Raw genomic sequence first — 16,806 nt, forward strand, 5'->3', positions numbered from 1 at the left:
CAGATTTTTCTGTGTTATAGTCTTTCTTGAAAAACTTCCTTAATTCTCTAACTGCTGTCAGAGTCCAGGCCTCTTCCAGAAAAGTCCTCTCTGGCATTGCCACTGCTTTTGTGCCAAGAACATTGTGGGGTTACACTGGTTCACACCTGCAGTGACTCAGTGATGGATCAGGCCCCATGGTTGTATCCAGGTGCCAGCAAGCTGCTCAACATCTGATGCGAGTTGGCAGAGCCTCACTGAATATCTCAATCGCATTGCGCCAATGATGTCTTCACAGGCATTGTGCCACCATCATGAGTAGCAGCACTTCCAAACTTCAGGTCATGAATTCCTGTCTCTATTTTTCAGGCTGCTGTTTCAAAAGAAAAGAAAAGAAAGAGCTGATATCATCACTGTGTTCTTACGTTGTACACCTCGCTTGTGATACAGCAACTGATTATTTAATTGTCCAGTTAGTTCAAAGTGTACCACCTTTGAGTCCAATTTTAAAATTTGTTATTGCTACTTATGTCTCAAGGAAGTGTCTTCCTCTGCTCTGGATTCATCAGGATCTCTTCCATCATTGTCTCTGTAAACATCTCGCGTCTCTCCAGAGAAGACCAGTGCTCCCCAAGCTCCCAGCCGCATCTTTGTGTTACCCACTCTGCTGTCCAGCTAGGAGTTACATAGCTTTAGCTGCTCCAGGTCTGCTAAGAGATATGTGCTTAGTTCCTGGCCCTGGTTGTCGTTGGTAGATATGGATGGCAGTGGACGGTGTAGCCATTTCCCTCCTAGCTCCTACCTGTCTCACTTCATTGTGGTTATGCGCTCCATCCTGAACCTCATGGCTTCCCAGGTCTTCGAAGCTTCCTTTTGGTAGGGACACTGGTAAAGTGAGGTCTGTGGTGTGCATTTTTGGACTGGCGTGTGAGTCAATTTCCTGCATGGGAATGAGGGTGCAGGAGATCAGAAGGAAGATGAGAGAAAAATGCCAGCGTGTGCAAAATGCTGTTTTGCAGGGTAGTAATTGGTGATCTCAAAGGGCAAATGTCCCAGGCACGGCAGGGGTGTTCACACAAGGATGCTTCCAGATTAAAGTGCCCTACTCTAAGGTTCCCCTCATGGGCAGCAGCCTTAATTACACTTCAAAACCTTTAGAGTGGCATATGTTTGGTCCTTTGGCCCCAACAGCAGAAGGACTGCCTGTAGGGACAAGAGAGATCATCTCTCCTTGGTGCTCTGTGATTACCGGGAGCTGGCTTAGCCTGCTGTGTAACGCCTGGGGGATGCAGTGCGTGTTGGGGGAGCTTCCCACAGCAGGTAGCCCTCTCCTCTGGCAGGGTATCTATCATCTCCTTTAATTTTCTAGGGCAGTTCTCTGCTGAGGTATTCAAGAGAATCACAACACCACTCAAAATGGGTGCCTTTGACTCTGCAGGTCTTGGCAGTCCTCTGTGCCAGTTGCTATCATCTGGCCTGAAGCAGTGGGAACTCCCGTGCTAAACCATGAGCTTTTGCATTTTGACCCTAAAATGCAGTGCGTGCTCATGGGCTGTGACCAACTGTGCTGAGGAAAGCTCAGGAAAGTCAAGTCTCCTTCAAGGAGACTGACAGCCATGTACTCCACCCAGCACTGCCATCCCCTTTGGGAACATCTGTTTTTTGACCACTGCTATACTTAATAAATGTAGTACAAATGTAATATGGTGTCCTTGTTGGAAGGGTTAGAGATAAAGCTGTGCCTGGGTGAGAGTCACAGGTTGTCTTTGGAGACTAAAGAGTAAGGTAATCAATTACCACAAGCTTGCCTGCGGGCCTTTTGTAAATCTGGCTCCTTTCCATAGTAGAAATAATAGCAATATGTCCTTTGCCAGGTAATTTTCCAAATGATTATTTTAAATAATACGTTGCTGTGATCCAGCAAAAGAGTTTTGAGATTTATTGGAGCATTTGTCACCAAGAGGAAAAGCAGCCGGTGAACTCTGCGGGCTGGCAGTAAGCAGCACGGGGCAAGTGGCACATAAAATACTAAAGTCTCTAATTGCTCAGGTCCACTCTGTGTTTGCAGAAATGGGAGACAGGGACATACATCTCACCCCTCAGCGCTGGCTGCCAGCATCACAGGTCACCAAGCAGATGGTACAGGAGCTGCTCTGAGATGGCAGGAAACACGGAGGGGGTGGTGGTGATAGATTGCTCCTCTCCCTTCCCTGGGCAGGTCTGCACAAAAAGCAAAGGAGGTTGTCTGGTCCTGGATCCATTGCCCCTTCCTGTGGTAAAAGCTGAGGCAGAGCCCTATTTTAACACCCTGGCTTGAAACTGAAGATTGTGACTTTGCATGGAAACTGATCCAACCAAGCCTTGGAGAATATGCTCTTATGGGTGCTTCAGGTTACTCTGGCCATGTGCCTGCCTTTATTTTATTTTATTTTTTAAAGGCGGAATTAGGATATCATAAACCTAGGGTGCTTTTGTCATTTCTTGCCTGTTTCTTGCATTTTGGAGTGGAAGGGGGAAATCTGCAGTTGCTTGGGGACTGACAGGTATCTTATAAACAAATAGCTTGACTCTTTTTCCTATTAAATAGCCTTTCATGGCTTTGTCAGTGTTGACGAGGTGCTTCTAGTGGGATTTGGCACGTAGTGCTGCTAGGGTGGAGTAGAAGAGCCTCAGTGAAACTGAGAATCAGTCCTGTGGTTTGGGAAGAGAAAATAGCACATACTGATAGAAACACATGGCAAAAAATTGCACATCCGCATCATAATAATGGCATTTTCTTTCTCCTCCTTCCTCCAGGTTATCTTGCACCCCGAAATCTTCCTAGTGCAGGCTTCTTCCCATTCCTGCAAACTGTGCTGTGTGATTCAGATGCCAGATGTAAAGGCACACCATACACACCAGAAGATCTGCTGCCAAGACTTAATGACATCTCATCTTTCAGACTGTAAGGGAATCTGAATATATCTGGGTGTTACAAGCTGTAAAGCAAAACTTGCTTTGAGGTGGAGGGAGCAGCCATGCATGTCTGTATGTGCCAGTGTGTCCACAACAGATGTATCTCAGATGGCTGTTACAACAGATACAGTCTCAGATATCTGAACACTTAAAGAATGGGCTGCAACATGGGGCACTTTAAAAATGTCTGTATTAGGGACAACTATCAGTAATGTGTCAGTTGATCCAGGCTTGATAGTAGAAGAGAATTTTACTGCCTGAGAAAAATGTTCCTGCTCACCCAGATCAGAGCAAAGAAACTTTTTTCGCATGATAGTGGGTCAGGTCCTGCAGAGTGTCAGTGGATAAGACTTGTACCGAGAGCAGCCCAGCGTGCTGATCTGCCACTGTGGTGATCGGTTCAGGATGCTTTGGGTGGAAGTGGCAAATGTTCCCCAACAGCTCTAGTTTGAGGTACGCTTGTTCTGGAGCAACTGCTTTTTCAGTAGATTCTCCAGGTGCCAACCAGAACGGGTGTCCTCTCTGCAAGTCATCAAACATATCGGGAAACAGATGAAAATGAAGAAACAATTTTTGCACACAAAAGCATGTAGATTTACAGCGTCGAGCTGGCTGGGCATGTTTTGTTGGAATGTCCATTTGTTGAAATTGAAATGTTCAGTGGAGGCATTTCAATTCTGTTGATATTCCAGTTGAAGCCAAGTAGCATTTGCTTTGAGACATGCCAGCCAGGGTTGTTTCTGCATCTTGGCTGCCCGGTTCTGGCACACCCCTGGGGAACATGCTACTCTGAGGTCTGGCTGGTTAATGGAGAGCTGAAAATCCAGGCATCTCGCATACAAGGTCCCTGGCTGCTCATCTTTGCTTTCAGGTGAGAGGCTGCTCCATAGTGGCTATGTCAGAGCCTCAAAATCCCCCTTGGCCAGAGCCTGAGAGTCTGAAGAGCTAAGGTGGGCCCCATGCCTTCTACCAGAGAGCCCAGCAGGCAGGATGGGGCATCCTGGGGTTGGTGGCTCCTCAAGGGTTTTCCTTAGTCAGTGCAGAGGGACTGGCATTTCCCAGGCCAAGTCAATGGTCAGGATCTCTCCATTGGTTAGAAGGAGTCTGAATGACTAAATATGTGGATGACTGAAGTTACGCAAGGTGAATCCTGATCAAATTCAAGGGCAGAGCCGCACAGAGACTGGATGCCTGGATTCACAGCTCCTCACTGGTTTCCTCAGTGTCATTGTTTTTCCCTGGGCATGTTAAACAATAGTTAATTTGGGGTATTGAAATGAAGAAATGAGAACTTCTAGTGCCAAAGCTGGAGGTCTTCCATGGGTTTCAATAGCTACAAATCCTCCTTGCTTTCTGTTTTTGGTTTCTGTACAGCTGTTTAGGAAATAACTGTTTTTTCCTGCCAACTGAAAATCAAAGGATTTGGCCAAACTATAGCTCAAGTCACATGAGTCATTAATAAGCATCTTGACCACTGTTGATGCTAGAAGTTGGCTGTGAGAAGTATCACACAACTATGTGGGTATAGCTACCCTTGGGTGGTCAACGTCAGCTTTAGAAATATATTGTATTCTACAAGAAAAAACACCCAACTGTTAAGTAGTCACAGCAAACCTAGCAGGATACAGCAGAGTATAAAACCTCAGCAGAAGGTTGACTGGGTAGGGGAAAGCTGCAGAAGCCAACATGAATAGATGCAGCTTTGCCTCAGGAGCAGAATCACCATGGGTGCGTTTGTCGTGAAGGCAAAGTATTTGAGCTGTGACCCTTCACTGTCTGGATATATTATTGTGTCATATTCTAGAGTTTGTAATATTCAGCTGACACAGACTGGGTTTTTTCCCCTCCCATTGTGCAACTCACTGAAGCTCTTATTAAACTGTTTTATAACTTGCCCTAAAACTGTGTCTTACCAGTGGCCAGCAGAGAAAATGGGCGAGGTTCTTATCTTTGATTCTGTTCCTTAGAAACATTTACCAAGGTGCGCAAGTCATGGTTGCTTGAGATTTCCCTTAATAAAAGAGAACAAAAGTACAAAAACTGAGCTCAACACCAACATCTTCCACCCTTTCTTTTCCTCTGTAGTGAAATGTTTGGGAAGGATGAAGTACGGTCCTGATGTCTTGAAGGATTTCTTGGTAGGGGCATGCAACCTGCTGTTATAGCTTGGAGCTATTCCAGCTTACATCAAGGCCTTTCTGCTCAGTCCGAGTGTCATTAACAGTGCCATGAAGTTCTGCACTATTTCTTCTGCTGAACGTATGTTGGCGGAGGACAGAATAGGACTTGATACAATGAGGCCTTCTTTCCAGAAGTGGGAATTTGTTTAAGATTAGACCAAATACGTGTCAAGCCTTGCCTGTCCTTGGTGTCCCTGCAGAGCAGGCATGAATGCGGTCCCCTCCATCTGTTTGAGAGCGCTGCAGTGTGCTTCCCCAAAATAAATGCCAGGCCTCTAGAAGGAACTAGAATTTTGCACAACCCAGATTTCAACACACCTGCCATGAAATCCAGCTATAGACCCATTCTGAGTCACGCAGTAGTTAAGTGTAAGCTTAATCATAAGAAACTCTGAGTTGTTACAGGTGTCTTGTCTTTCCCCCCCTCCCCCCCCCTTTTCTTTTTTTCTTCCTTCCTCCAGTAAGCAGAGGAGCTCATCCAGTGCAGCCAAGGACAGCCATCCATCACCATGGAGTGCAGAGGTTCCTAAAAGCAGGAATGCTTCACTGGGTAGGTTATTCACTGCTCTGCAAAGTTCTGGTCTTTAAAGGCTGATCTTTTGAAGCTCCCTGGACAGAGATGCAATTCTTAGAGCACTGCTAAAATGATTTGTGTGTTCTATACAGGCATGTGACCATGGCCATGACATTAGTGTAAATTCTTGGGAATAATTACAAGTAACTGTCTGTAGAGAAGACTTTTGGAATTTGGCCAAGAAACCACGATTAAATTGTTGCGCTTCACAGGAGCAATGTGAGATCGCAGACTGTTTGGACATTAATTAAAGACCTGGCTATTTATGGAATATTGTCCTTTTATTGCCCACAAGTTGTCCAGAAACAGCTTATCATTTTTTTCAAACGTATTTCTTATTCACAGTTATCCGGCAAATAAGTCTTCTTCTGTGCCACAGTGGCTATTTATTGTTGGTGATGTTCTCCTCTGATGTGATTCTCTTTCCTGAAGGAACTTTCAGACTTAAATTTTCTATAAAATCATTACAATTATTATCTATTGATGGTAATGGCTAGTACTGTCCGCACGCCATCATGATGGATAGTCCTTTCTCCAGGGAGCTCATGATCAAATGAATGATTACAGATTTGCATTCCGTGACTGTTCTGCCCCAGCCATTCACTGTTCCAATTAGCATTCCTGCCAATGCACTCACTCGGTGTACGGGCAGAAAAAGGCAGAACGCAAAAGGGACTGAACACAGCGGGGGGGCAGAAATCAATGAACAGTTAGGGGAACTATCAACTCATGTTGATGGCCACGGATGGTCAGGGAGGAGCTCAGTTCTACATCTTATTTAAAAAAATAAAATACAAATCATAGGTCATAGCTTTTGCTGGTGTAAACTGGCGTAGCTCCTTCGGTTTCAGTGAGCTCTGTCGTTTTGAGAGTGCGGCTCAGTGCAAGTGTTGGCTTTGGTGTGTGTCAGCTGGGGACCTGGCAGTATGCCACCCTGTATAGCGGGCAGCAGTGCTCCAAATCCGTGTTGGAGCTGTTTCTGAATAACAAGTACCACCCACTGGTGCCAAAGACACCTGGAGAGTTCTCCCTTACAGGGCTATTGGCTTGAGCTGATGTGGGCTTCCTTGTAAGGCTACCCATCTCTCTTCCTGCATGGGGGAGCTGGAGGACTGGAGAAAAGAGGTGGAAATTAATGTTGAACTGCAAGCAGATAGTTAAATGCATTTAATTTTTAAAAGTTACAGAAGGAAAGAATGTAATCCGGGATTTAATTACATCAGAAAAAACCTTAAGTAATTACAGGATGCCATTGGCTGTATCTTTGGAAACAGATTAGTAATGATGGCATGCCCAAAGCTGTAGTCGGTTATCCTGTGTCATGGTTTGATGTAGCAAAGAGATTAAAAGACATTAAGTAAAAGACAGTGTTTCAAACTGTATTGCAGCATTTGGGGATTTGGTATCTCATGGAGAAAAAACCCTTCGGAATATTTCATCACCATCTAACTTGACTTCCAGCATCAACATGTTCAACAAAATCCTCAATTTTGGGAAGGTAAGTCTGTATTTGCGTAATAGCTGAGTGTGAACATTTATGTATCGTCATATTTAAAGAGATAGAAGCTCCAAGTACCAATATACAGCTTTTATTGCTTTTGGATCTCCCCTGTTACGTGAGTGTGCTTTATTTTGGGAAGAAGGCGGCAGTTACTATGGGTGGACTTTAAGCTTTGTGGTAAGTTTGTTATCCTCTAAGTAGAAACCAGATAAACTAGACACCTTGGGACATAATACCATGAATTACCAAATACGGTCACACAGAATACCCTGAGATATTTTGCTCAAAACTTATGTGAGTTAATGTGTTTAGAGTGTGTTTTCTTTCATGTGAAATTAAAGATATGATGTCACAGTCTTTGCCATTCAATTTGTTATTTGCCCGCAATACTCCTGCAGTGGCACCAGAGGCACTATGTGTTTATTATGTAGGTATTGACTACATACAGGAACAACTCCTTTGTGACAGAAACTTGGTACCATGTAATGGACACCAGTATGCTTGTGTTTTTGTATTAAGGCCTACAAACACTTACTCACACGTTTCTCTTTGTCTGTGTGGAGAGTTTGAGGGATTTCAGTGACACTGTTAACCTGTTAGAATTCTGTATGTGTGTAAGTGCTTGTAATGACAATGCTTTTCAGATGTCACTACTACCCCTTAAAAAAGTCTCATCACTGTATTTAAAACCATCCCAAATAGAGTATTGCTTTAAAGTTGCCTTCAACATTACATCTTACTTTTAGAGCCAGACCCGATATTCAACTGCAGCAAATCTCAAAGTCATTCTGTGTGAGGTCTTGTCGCGATACATAGCACATCCCGATCTCACTGAAGAGAAGATGGCAGCCAATATCCACCAGACATTCTGCTTTACTGACTCATCGCTTTTAGAGTCGTTTACCCAAGAGTTCAGAAGTCAGCTCTCTCAGGTAAGTGCCTGGGACCTTTCCTAATATCTGCAGCTAGTAGCTGTGTTAGTTCACACATGTTATTGCAGTGTTTGGGAGATATAACGTGGCTAGGAGTTGCTCATCTCTATACTGAAGTGCATACAGTGCATGATGAGGCTGAGCTAATTCTTGTGAATGGGATTAGCCCACAGACCTTAGAGTTGAGTACACAGCTCAGAAAGGCAAGGACATGCAGCCGTCAGCTAGTAGCCACTAAGGGCTCTCACCACGCCTAGGTCTTGTTTCTCCTCTTTATTTGCCTTGCTGCAGCAACAGGTAGATAGAACAGTGTGAGGATGTGGTATAAATCAGAATATTTAAAGCTAGGGGAGGTAGTAAATTTAATTGTGTATTACCTCAGCTGTGTAACTTCAGTAACTCTTGCATCTAATCCAACAATTCATGATTGAAGCAGTACTTGTCTTTGGGAAAGCTATATAATTAAAGCAAATGAATCCTTTAAAGGTCATGCTTTCTTTTTTGCCAGGGTGAGGACTGATATTAATTTTTCTTGTATTCCTAGTCTTCGGACTGTTTGGGACATTGTGAATCGTAGGGCTTGTCTAAACAGAGAATTTATTGTACAATCTGGAATGTGAAGGTAAAGCACAGTCACTCTCTCAGTTATTGCCTGTCACTAGAGTCCTTTGAATGTATTGTTTTTAGAGTTGTGTATAAGTGCAGTGCAAGCTGAAAAGCATAAAAAGACCCACCGTCAGCAAGGGTTCTTGTTCTTAAATAATTTCTTGCATTGTTGTTAAGGTGCAACACAACCCACAGTACCAGGCAGCATTCGTCAATGAAATGGTCTCCTTTCTGATGCTCATCTCCCAAGTGCAGAATGACACCTCCTTGTGGCATCTCCTTTTGCTGGCCCCAGATGTGTTTCAGGGCAGCATGCAGCTGCAAGACATAATTGATTTTCTTCAGAATCCAAGCAGGTAAAACTATAGAAAATGCCAGGAGAGGCACTGAAAGTTGGTGGGTTTGTGTATGGAACTCTAAGGACGTCACCTCTCGTCTTGAAGAAAGGGTGTTAGCTTAAAAGCATGGTTTATTTGGGGGATGATATGGCTCCATACTCATGCATCTCTAAAGGTCTCTAAGGACAGTGAGCAGTGTTTTGATTTTCAATGACTCTTGTGTCACTTTTTAAATGGGAGCTTGATATGAACTCTTAGTTTTCTTCCAGCCTGCTTAGAGGCGCTGTCATGCCCATGTGCAGATAGAAAAGGTGGTGAGTAACAGCCACTGCCTTTGGTTGAAGAAAAGGCCTCGTGGCTGGATAGTTGTTCTGCTAAAGAAAGCAGCTGGCTGCTTCTTTCTGGAAAAGCATTGAGCCAAATTCAAGTTGCTTTGGAACACCTCAAACATTTGTAGGGAAGCCATAAATTCTTTTTTTTTTTTTTTTAAATTGATTACCTGATTTACTGCTATTTTATCTTTCAAGATTGGTCCCAAAAAAGCAGAGAAGGGAGGGAGCCTGGTTTTTAGCATATGGGGCTTTGAATATGTCTGACTTTAAGAAGAAAGTACCAGTTATGTTCTTACTCAGTGGTTATATGAAAAACAGAGCTTGCTTAACTGCATTAATTAACTGTGCTGAAATATTCGATGCTGTATGCAGCTAGGACAATAAAAACTCTTCTAAAATTGGCTTAGCCTTGAAATCCCTTTCCTGGTCCATACTTGGGCTAAACTCTCACTGATCTCTAGAAGACTTGAGTTACTCAAAAGATTAGGGGACTCTGTTCCAAATCATCTACTGGATATGTGACTGACACTGCTATAAATTATTCTGAATAGTCCACTTGTTACAGGACGTGGAGGACAGCAAGCAACTGAGTGTCTTCAGACTTTTTTTTTTTTGTTGGATACATGAGCAGTTGGGTAAAGATGCCAAAAGAGGTTGTAGAAACTTTGCCACTTTGATTACACCCAGGCTTAGAGGGACTCACTTTTCATCACTGGCATGTTGCCAAGGCACTTAAAAACCTGTACATTTAATATCTAGGTAATTTGCCGTACTGCATTGTGAGAACTATTTGTAAGTTGTAATGTCCTTATCCTTAAAGGACTCGGTAGCAGCGTGGCAAGAATTTTAATTTTATCCAGAGATGTTTTGCCCATGCTGCTGTTTCAGTCACAGGATTATTGCGTTTGTTTGCATTTACTGGCTTGCAGAATCAAGCCTGAGAACCAGCACTGTTTGAGTGCCCAGGAAGAATTAATATTTACTGTGCTGCTCTGCTTTGCTCTACAGCTGCGGAGCTGGGCAAAGTTATCATAGGCACAACAAAGAGGCACATAGAGTTTCATCACCAGAACTGTGCAGTGCTTTTATGCCTAGCATCTGGCAGTGTAAGTGCATGAGTAAAGAGTTACTGCAAAGAGATTGCACAAATAGTATTTTTAATGATGCTTACAAAAGCACATCTTAGTGAGCCTGGCCATGTCTTTTACTCAGGCAGTACTGACCTCCTAAAGAAATGCTGTGCAGGGAATTTTTTTGTAGTCTGCATATGAAGATACAGAAGAAAAGAACTTTTGCTCATTGTGGTATCTGTATTAACCACGTGATACCACCACCACTGTGGAACAGCAACTTCAAAGTCATGAATTCTATAGAAAGTTTAGGAGCAAGTTTTATTACCCACACAAACCTGGTTTACAGACTGAATTCACAAATGCTCTTGTTTGTTGCTTTAAGATAGCTTTTCAGATAAGCCCGTAAGCTGAACTTTTTCTCTAAAACCAAATTCTGCAAAAGCCCTGCAAGACTGACATAAAAGGGCAACAACAACACTGTTTCCATGTTTGTTACCTTCTGATCTGGATGATATGTGTCCACTTTTGGCAAGCCTATGCCTCCCACCTCCTTGGCTCTGCCATTGCTCCACTAAATATGTCATTTATAACTGCGGTTTCTTCCCCCTCTAAGACTCTTACTAACAAGCACCTCTGCAGAATGGAAATGGAGAGCACCAAGTCCACGAAACCTGCATGGAGACATTATGTTAAATGAGGAGAAAAGAGATCCCTGGTGCTCTGTTCTCACTAGCAGTCTGTTCCCACAAATCAGTATGTATTTATTCATGCTACTGAAATCAGCTCAGCTAGGTTATTTGTGTATCACCTGCAGAACTTCAGGCAGGCGAGGGATTGTGCATTTCACGGTGACCCTATGCATACAGTGAAGAGCTACTCTTTATGTAGCTTCTCCTGTAGGAGAAGCAAAAGGGACTAATAATCACCATGAAGTTTTCAGTAACCTGCACACATTGAATAGACAGTCTTTTAAATGTCTTCCTCTGTGATACAATATGCCTGATTATCAGCTTGTTCTTTCCTAAGACTGAAAAACATTCCTTGCTTCCCTGTCAGCCTGATTATTACAGTATAAAAGAGGAAGGAAGGAGAATTGGAAATGGTAACAGTTATATTTGTGATTGCTTCTTCTTCCTTCCACAGATGTTGTCCCCTAGGAATCCCTGCTCTCCCTGGAGCCTTGTCTGCTTGCTTCTTGGTTTCTTTTAGGAGGAGACTTAGCCACAGCAGTGAATCACTGGGCTGGCATATCACCTGACTGTTTTCTAAGACCTATTGTGAGGATTTAAGTGGTCTATAGATTTTACATAACCCTTTGAATAAGTACACCTAATGAGTGCAACACATATGTTTGTGCTAATATACTGCCATGGCTTTCCCATCAAAGCCCTTTGTATTTGTATTTTGTGCATGATCAAACAAATAATTAAAAGTAGGGGCAATGTCTTGTCTGCCAGACATTTTAAGAATGATAGGCTGTACTCCAGCTGTTTCCTGTTTGAACACTTGTTTTATTTCTTCTCATAAACCTGTAACCACAATTTATTTTTCTTGTTGGTTTTTTTCCCCTTTAGTGTTGTGCTGGCAGCTCAGAATGTCTCTGCATCACTTGTGACTGATGATAGATTCAAAACTGTTCAGAATGGGGTTACAGATCCTCCATATTCCCTGAACTGCTTGGAGCAAGGTAAGACTCCTCCATATAGTGATATCTCTGCTGAAAACCTGTGACGCTGAGAAGCAGCAAACTGCAGGCTATTAAGTAACCATACAGATTGCATGCTGTTCAGGGCTCAGCATAATGAATTCTTCTTTCAACTTTTTGCAAATGTGAATAAAATACCTCATTTCAAATAGAAAAGTAAAAAAGCTTGGTTTTGTCAGTAGACGATGAATTAACATGAGTTTGCAGTCTCAGTGGAAATGGGGAGCGGTAATTTTTTACCGTGATTTTTTGGGGGGGTCAAAATCTGCCTCTAGTTGGGGGCTCTGTCAAACCCACCTCGATATATCAAGGTAGGGGCTGAGTCTGAGCTGCACAACAAGCTGTATACGTCAAGATTAGCCGTTCCTCTACACCCTTGTCAGCTTACAGCAGAGGAAGAGTCCTCAATATCCACCTCTAACTGAGGTTATGTGAACGGGCAAGGGAAAGGTACAGCATCTAAATGCTACAAGGGACAGATTGGTAAATGCCATCCATGCTCTGCCTCTTGTTTGATGGAGATTGTGGATGTCGGGGTGGATAAGAAAAGAGCAGATTAATGCAGTGCAAATAGGGAAAACATGAAGATGTGGCTAGTGAGAGGACTGGACACATGGGGATATCAAGATGAGTGTAAATGGCTATGGGAGACGTAAATGATGCTGCAGTCAGAGCCTATGTGTGGGTAGTAAAAAAGCATTCCCAAATAAAGGGAAAGAAACAATAATAAATGTTAGGCCAGCTTGTGCTGCATCACTGATGGCAAAGTGCTCCTAAAGCAGGAGAGCTCCATTAGCACCCAGATCACAAGGGCACTGAGCTGTTCCTGAGACAGAAAATCATTTCTACGATGACAGGTAGCATCGTGACTTCCTTCGGAAGGCCAGGAAGAGTTACACCCCAAAAGAGCAGTCACATTTCTAACCAGGATCTTGTGTCTTGTCGTAGGAGCCTAACTTCATACATGCATGTTATCCTTAAGAGATTTGCCATAAAGCTCTTCTCAGTTTCCAAATTGATGTGATCTTTACTAATATACTCTTTACGTGTTTGTTATAGATAAAGAAAGAAATTTGGTGACCAGATATATTTGTGATCACTTTATTAACTGGGAAGACAATCGGACTTTAGTGTCTGAATTGGAGGAAGTTCTGAGGTAAGACATTAGCTAAAGGGATATTACTAACAGTATAATTCAAATCTATGATCTTTGCTCTAAATCACTTTACATTTCCACTTGCATTGATTTCATATTCACTAAAACGTTGTGGGTTTTTTTTTTCCCCTCCAGAAAAATACAGTCACCAGAGATTGGTGGAAAAGACTCCAAGAGGTCCATTAATTCAGATGATTTAGAAGCCATACAAAAGTCTCTACATCGTTTAAAAGGCTTTGAGAGAAAAATGAATAGAAGTGAATTAAAAAGCTTAAATCTATTCAGAAATTTGAAGAATGAAACATTACAGAAATTGTATGCAATTCTTGAACTGGGAATGAATCCACATCGTGATTATAAATTAAAGGAACCATATAATAAGGAAATAATTGATGAAATCTATAACTTCACATCACTGCAATTACAGAGTGACTTTAATGGGACTTCCATTTTCAATATAATGACCCAGTGGAAAGAAATTCAGAGCGCTTTAAAATTAGCTACAATGATTTGGAATCCAGTTCTGTTAAATAATTCTAATTTTAGTACAGTGCAAACTAAGGATGCTCTCAAAATGTTGCTCTCCGCTAGCATGCCATCATTTCTGGAAGACTTCAGAGACCGTTTAAATGGAATGCAAGAAATACCACCTTTGTTTTCCGATTATCTGCTTAAGCCTGTGTCCTACAGAAACTTTCCAGACCAGCTCCTAGCTCTCCAGAAGATGTTTTTTATAATGACAGACACCAACATAGGTTATCAGTACCTACTGATGCCTGTGTTTGAACTGATGCGGAAAGTAGAAAGCTCCATGGGTGAAGCCTGGTGGGACGAGTTGAATGCCTATTGGCGCATTGGGGAAAAACTGAGATCGATGAAGTGGAATAACACAGGCATCATAGCCTATGGGCAGTTTTTAGAGGTATTAAACAGCCATTTACAAAAGCTGAATAATAATTCAAGTAGTGTCTTCAGTGAACGATTGGATCAACTGTCAGAATTTATAACAGCCGTGTTTAAAGAGTTTGGGGAAAACTCTGAAGTAGCCAGTATCTCACTAGTCACTCAAGCCATACAAAAGACCTTGTACATATTAAAAGACTTACAGCTGAATTATAATGTCAGTAAATTAAAATCTATAGATCTTTTCTTTAATTTTGACAATAAAACCTTTGAGAGCTTGTCTGAACTTCTGAGGAGAGGAATGAAAATACTCCATTATACAAGTGCCAGTGAGCTTCCAGTGAAGAAATAATTAACCCTGTCTATAACTTAACACATCTTCTACTGCAGGAGTTCAGTGAGTCTTCCTTACTGCACAATACTTCGCTAGAGGCAAAAATTTGGCAGTTTTTGCATTTAGCCTTGAGTCCTTTCCTTGAGAACAGCGACAATGGTTATGGGACACCTCAGAACTGCTCCGCTCAGGATGTGCTCCACGTAACACTTGAGATGCTGTTTGAAAATGCCACTCTAAGCGAGTCCTTAGCCAGGAGCCCCTGCAAACCCCTCTTTGATTCCATGGGCGTGGAGGGTGGAACAATGCACAATGAGACCTTTACAAAAGTGTTCCAGCTTGCCCTAACAAACCTGAAACTGTCTCCGGAGTTTGCTGCTGTCTACAAGAACAGCAGTGACCGCTTTTCCAAGGAGCTGTCATGCATCGTCCGGTCTCTGCAGTTTTCTCTGAGTTTCCTTTCTGAATTAAACCTTGTCTCCGAGCTGGAAAACTCTTGGGTAGAGGAGGAGGTGAGAGCTCTGACTGCTGTCACAGAGGGGCTGCTGCAGAGTAACGCCTCCTGCCCCATCCCAGTCCAAGATGTGGGTGGTGTGGTCCCGTCTCAGCTTTTGAACATGCTCATTCCTTTCATGTTGAATGAAACAGTACTGAACTCCCTGAATTTCTCTGATAGCTCAGCAGACTGGCATAGGCTGCCTGTGTTTTCCCGTCTGTTACCGACCATTTCCATTAGGAACAGCAGTATATATGAACTGCTACAGGTGGGCAGAAATGCTTCCAACCAGTCTGAGTGGGGACATTTCTCACGGCTGTGGCACACCACTGGCAACGTGTTGACCACCAAATGGAACCTAACGGAAGTGGATGAATATGTGAAACTCCTGGAAATCATGAAGAAAGCTCTAATTCTTGTGGACTTTGGGGTAGCTCCTGGAAAAACATTAGTACATCAGATCTTTCATAATTCTAGTGAAGGAATTAAATCCTCAGATCTGAATTATTTGTATAGTTCATTAAAACTCTTTTTCAATTCAACTTCTGCCACAAACAGCACGCTGGACTTGGAAAGAATATTTCAAGAAATACTCCCACTGTATGAAGTTGGTGAAGGATTGTTCTACCCTAATCCCTATGGAGAAGAAAATCAAGATGTTCTAACTATGGCTGCAGTGATTTGGAATCAGACAATGTTAAACAGGACTCATTTTAATACAGAGAAAGCATGGGAGGTTATAAAAATGATTGCACTTCATGCAATCTCGCTTGAAGACATTGAAAATTATCTCAGCACAAATGAAAAAGTGTCATCATTATTTTCTGACTTCTTGTTGACCCCTGTAACTTCTGAAAATTTTGCAGAACAGCTCTTGTCCCTTGAGCAGCTTCTTGCTGCCACGGCAAAACTGAATACCAGTGATCATTATCTGCTGATTTCTTCTTTGTCTAAGCTAATGCAGAAACTCCAGAGTTCCCCTCATGGAAGGCAGGGAAATGAACTTCGTGCTTTCTGGCATATTGCTGAAGTACTCCAGGCCATGAACTGGAATAGTACAGACAGTCTCACTTCCCAGTCACTTCTAGACATGCTGCAAAATCAGTTCAGTATCATGAAAAATGACTCCAGTCTTCCTTTCAGTAAGGAACTGAAGCAGCTGATAAACTTTGCATCCTCCATGTTTGAGCTGTATGGTGAAGAAGACTCCAGAGGAACCAACATCTCCATATATTCGCAGGCCATGCAAAGGAGTATCTTAATTTTAAAAGGTTTGCAGAAAAGTTATAATATCAGTGAGCTTGAAACTATCAATCTATTATTTGATTCTTACAGTAACTATACCCAGAGACTGATTGAAATATGGAGAGCGGGAATGAAAGTCCTTCATGACACCAACTTAAACAAAACATTCAAAGAAAAAATGGACATTGTCTATAATTTCTCACATTTGCTGCTGCAGAAGGAGTTCAGTGAGTCTTCCTTACTGCACAATACTTCGCTAGAGGCAAAAATTTGGCAGTTTTTACATTTAGCCTTGAGTCCTTTCCTTGAGAACAGTGACAATGGTTATGGGACACCTCAGAACTGCTCCGCTCAGGATGTGCTCCACGTAACACTTGAGATGCTGTTTGAAAATGCCACTCTAAGCGAGTCCTTAGCCAGGAGCCCCTGCAAACCCCTCTTTGATTCCATGGGCGTGGAGGGTGGAACAATGCACAATGAGACCTTTACAAAAGTGT

General features: G+C 42.6%; 1 protein-coding gene across 1 annotated transcript in view; it reads left to right on the plus strand.

The window, feature by feature from the left end:
- Window positions 1–16,806, plus strand: part of ABCA12 (ATP binding cassette subfamily A member 12) — an 87,738-nt gene that overhangs the window by 16,775 nt on the left and 54,157 nt on the right. The window contains 9 exon segments of the mRNA XM_050899927.1: window positions 2,776–2,923; window positions 5,576–5,664; window positions 7,077–7,186; window positions 7,936–8,121; window positions 8,905–9,083; window positions 12,045–12,157; window positions 13,235–13,331; window positions 13,467–14,566; window positions 14,569–16,806. Of these exon segments, the coding sequence (XP_050755884.1) occupies window positions 2,776–2,923; window positions 5,576–5,664; window positions 7,077–7,186; window positions 7,936–8,121; window positions 8,905–9,083; window positions 12,045–12,157; window positions 13,235–13,331; window positions 13,467–14,566; window positions 14,569–16,806 (4,260 nt within the window).

Source organism: Gymnogyps californianus, chromosome 7 (assembly GCF_018139145.2).
Source record: "Gymnogyps californianus isolate 813 chromosome 7, ASM1813914v2, whole genome shotgun sequence".
Classification (NCBI taxonomy): Eukaryota; Metazoa; Chordata; class Aves; order Accipitriformes; family Cathartidae; genus Gymnogyps; species Gymnogyps californianus.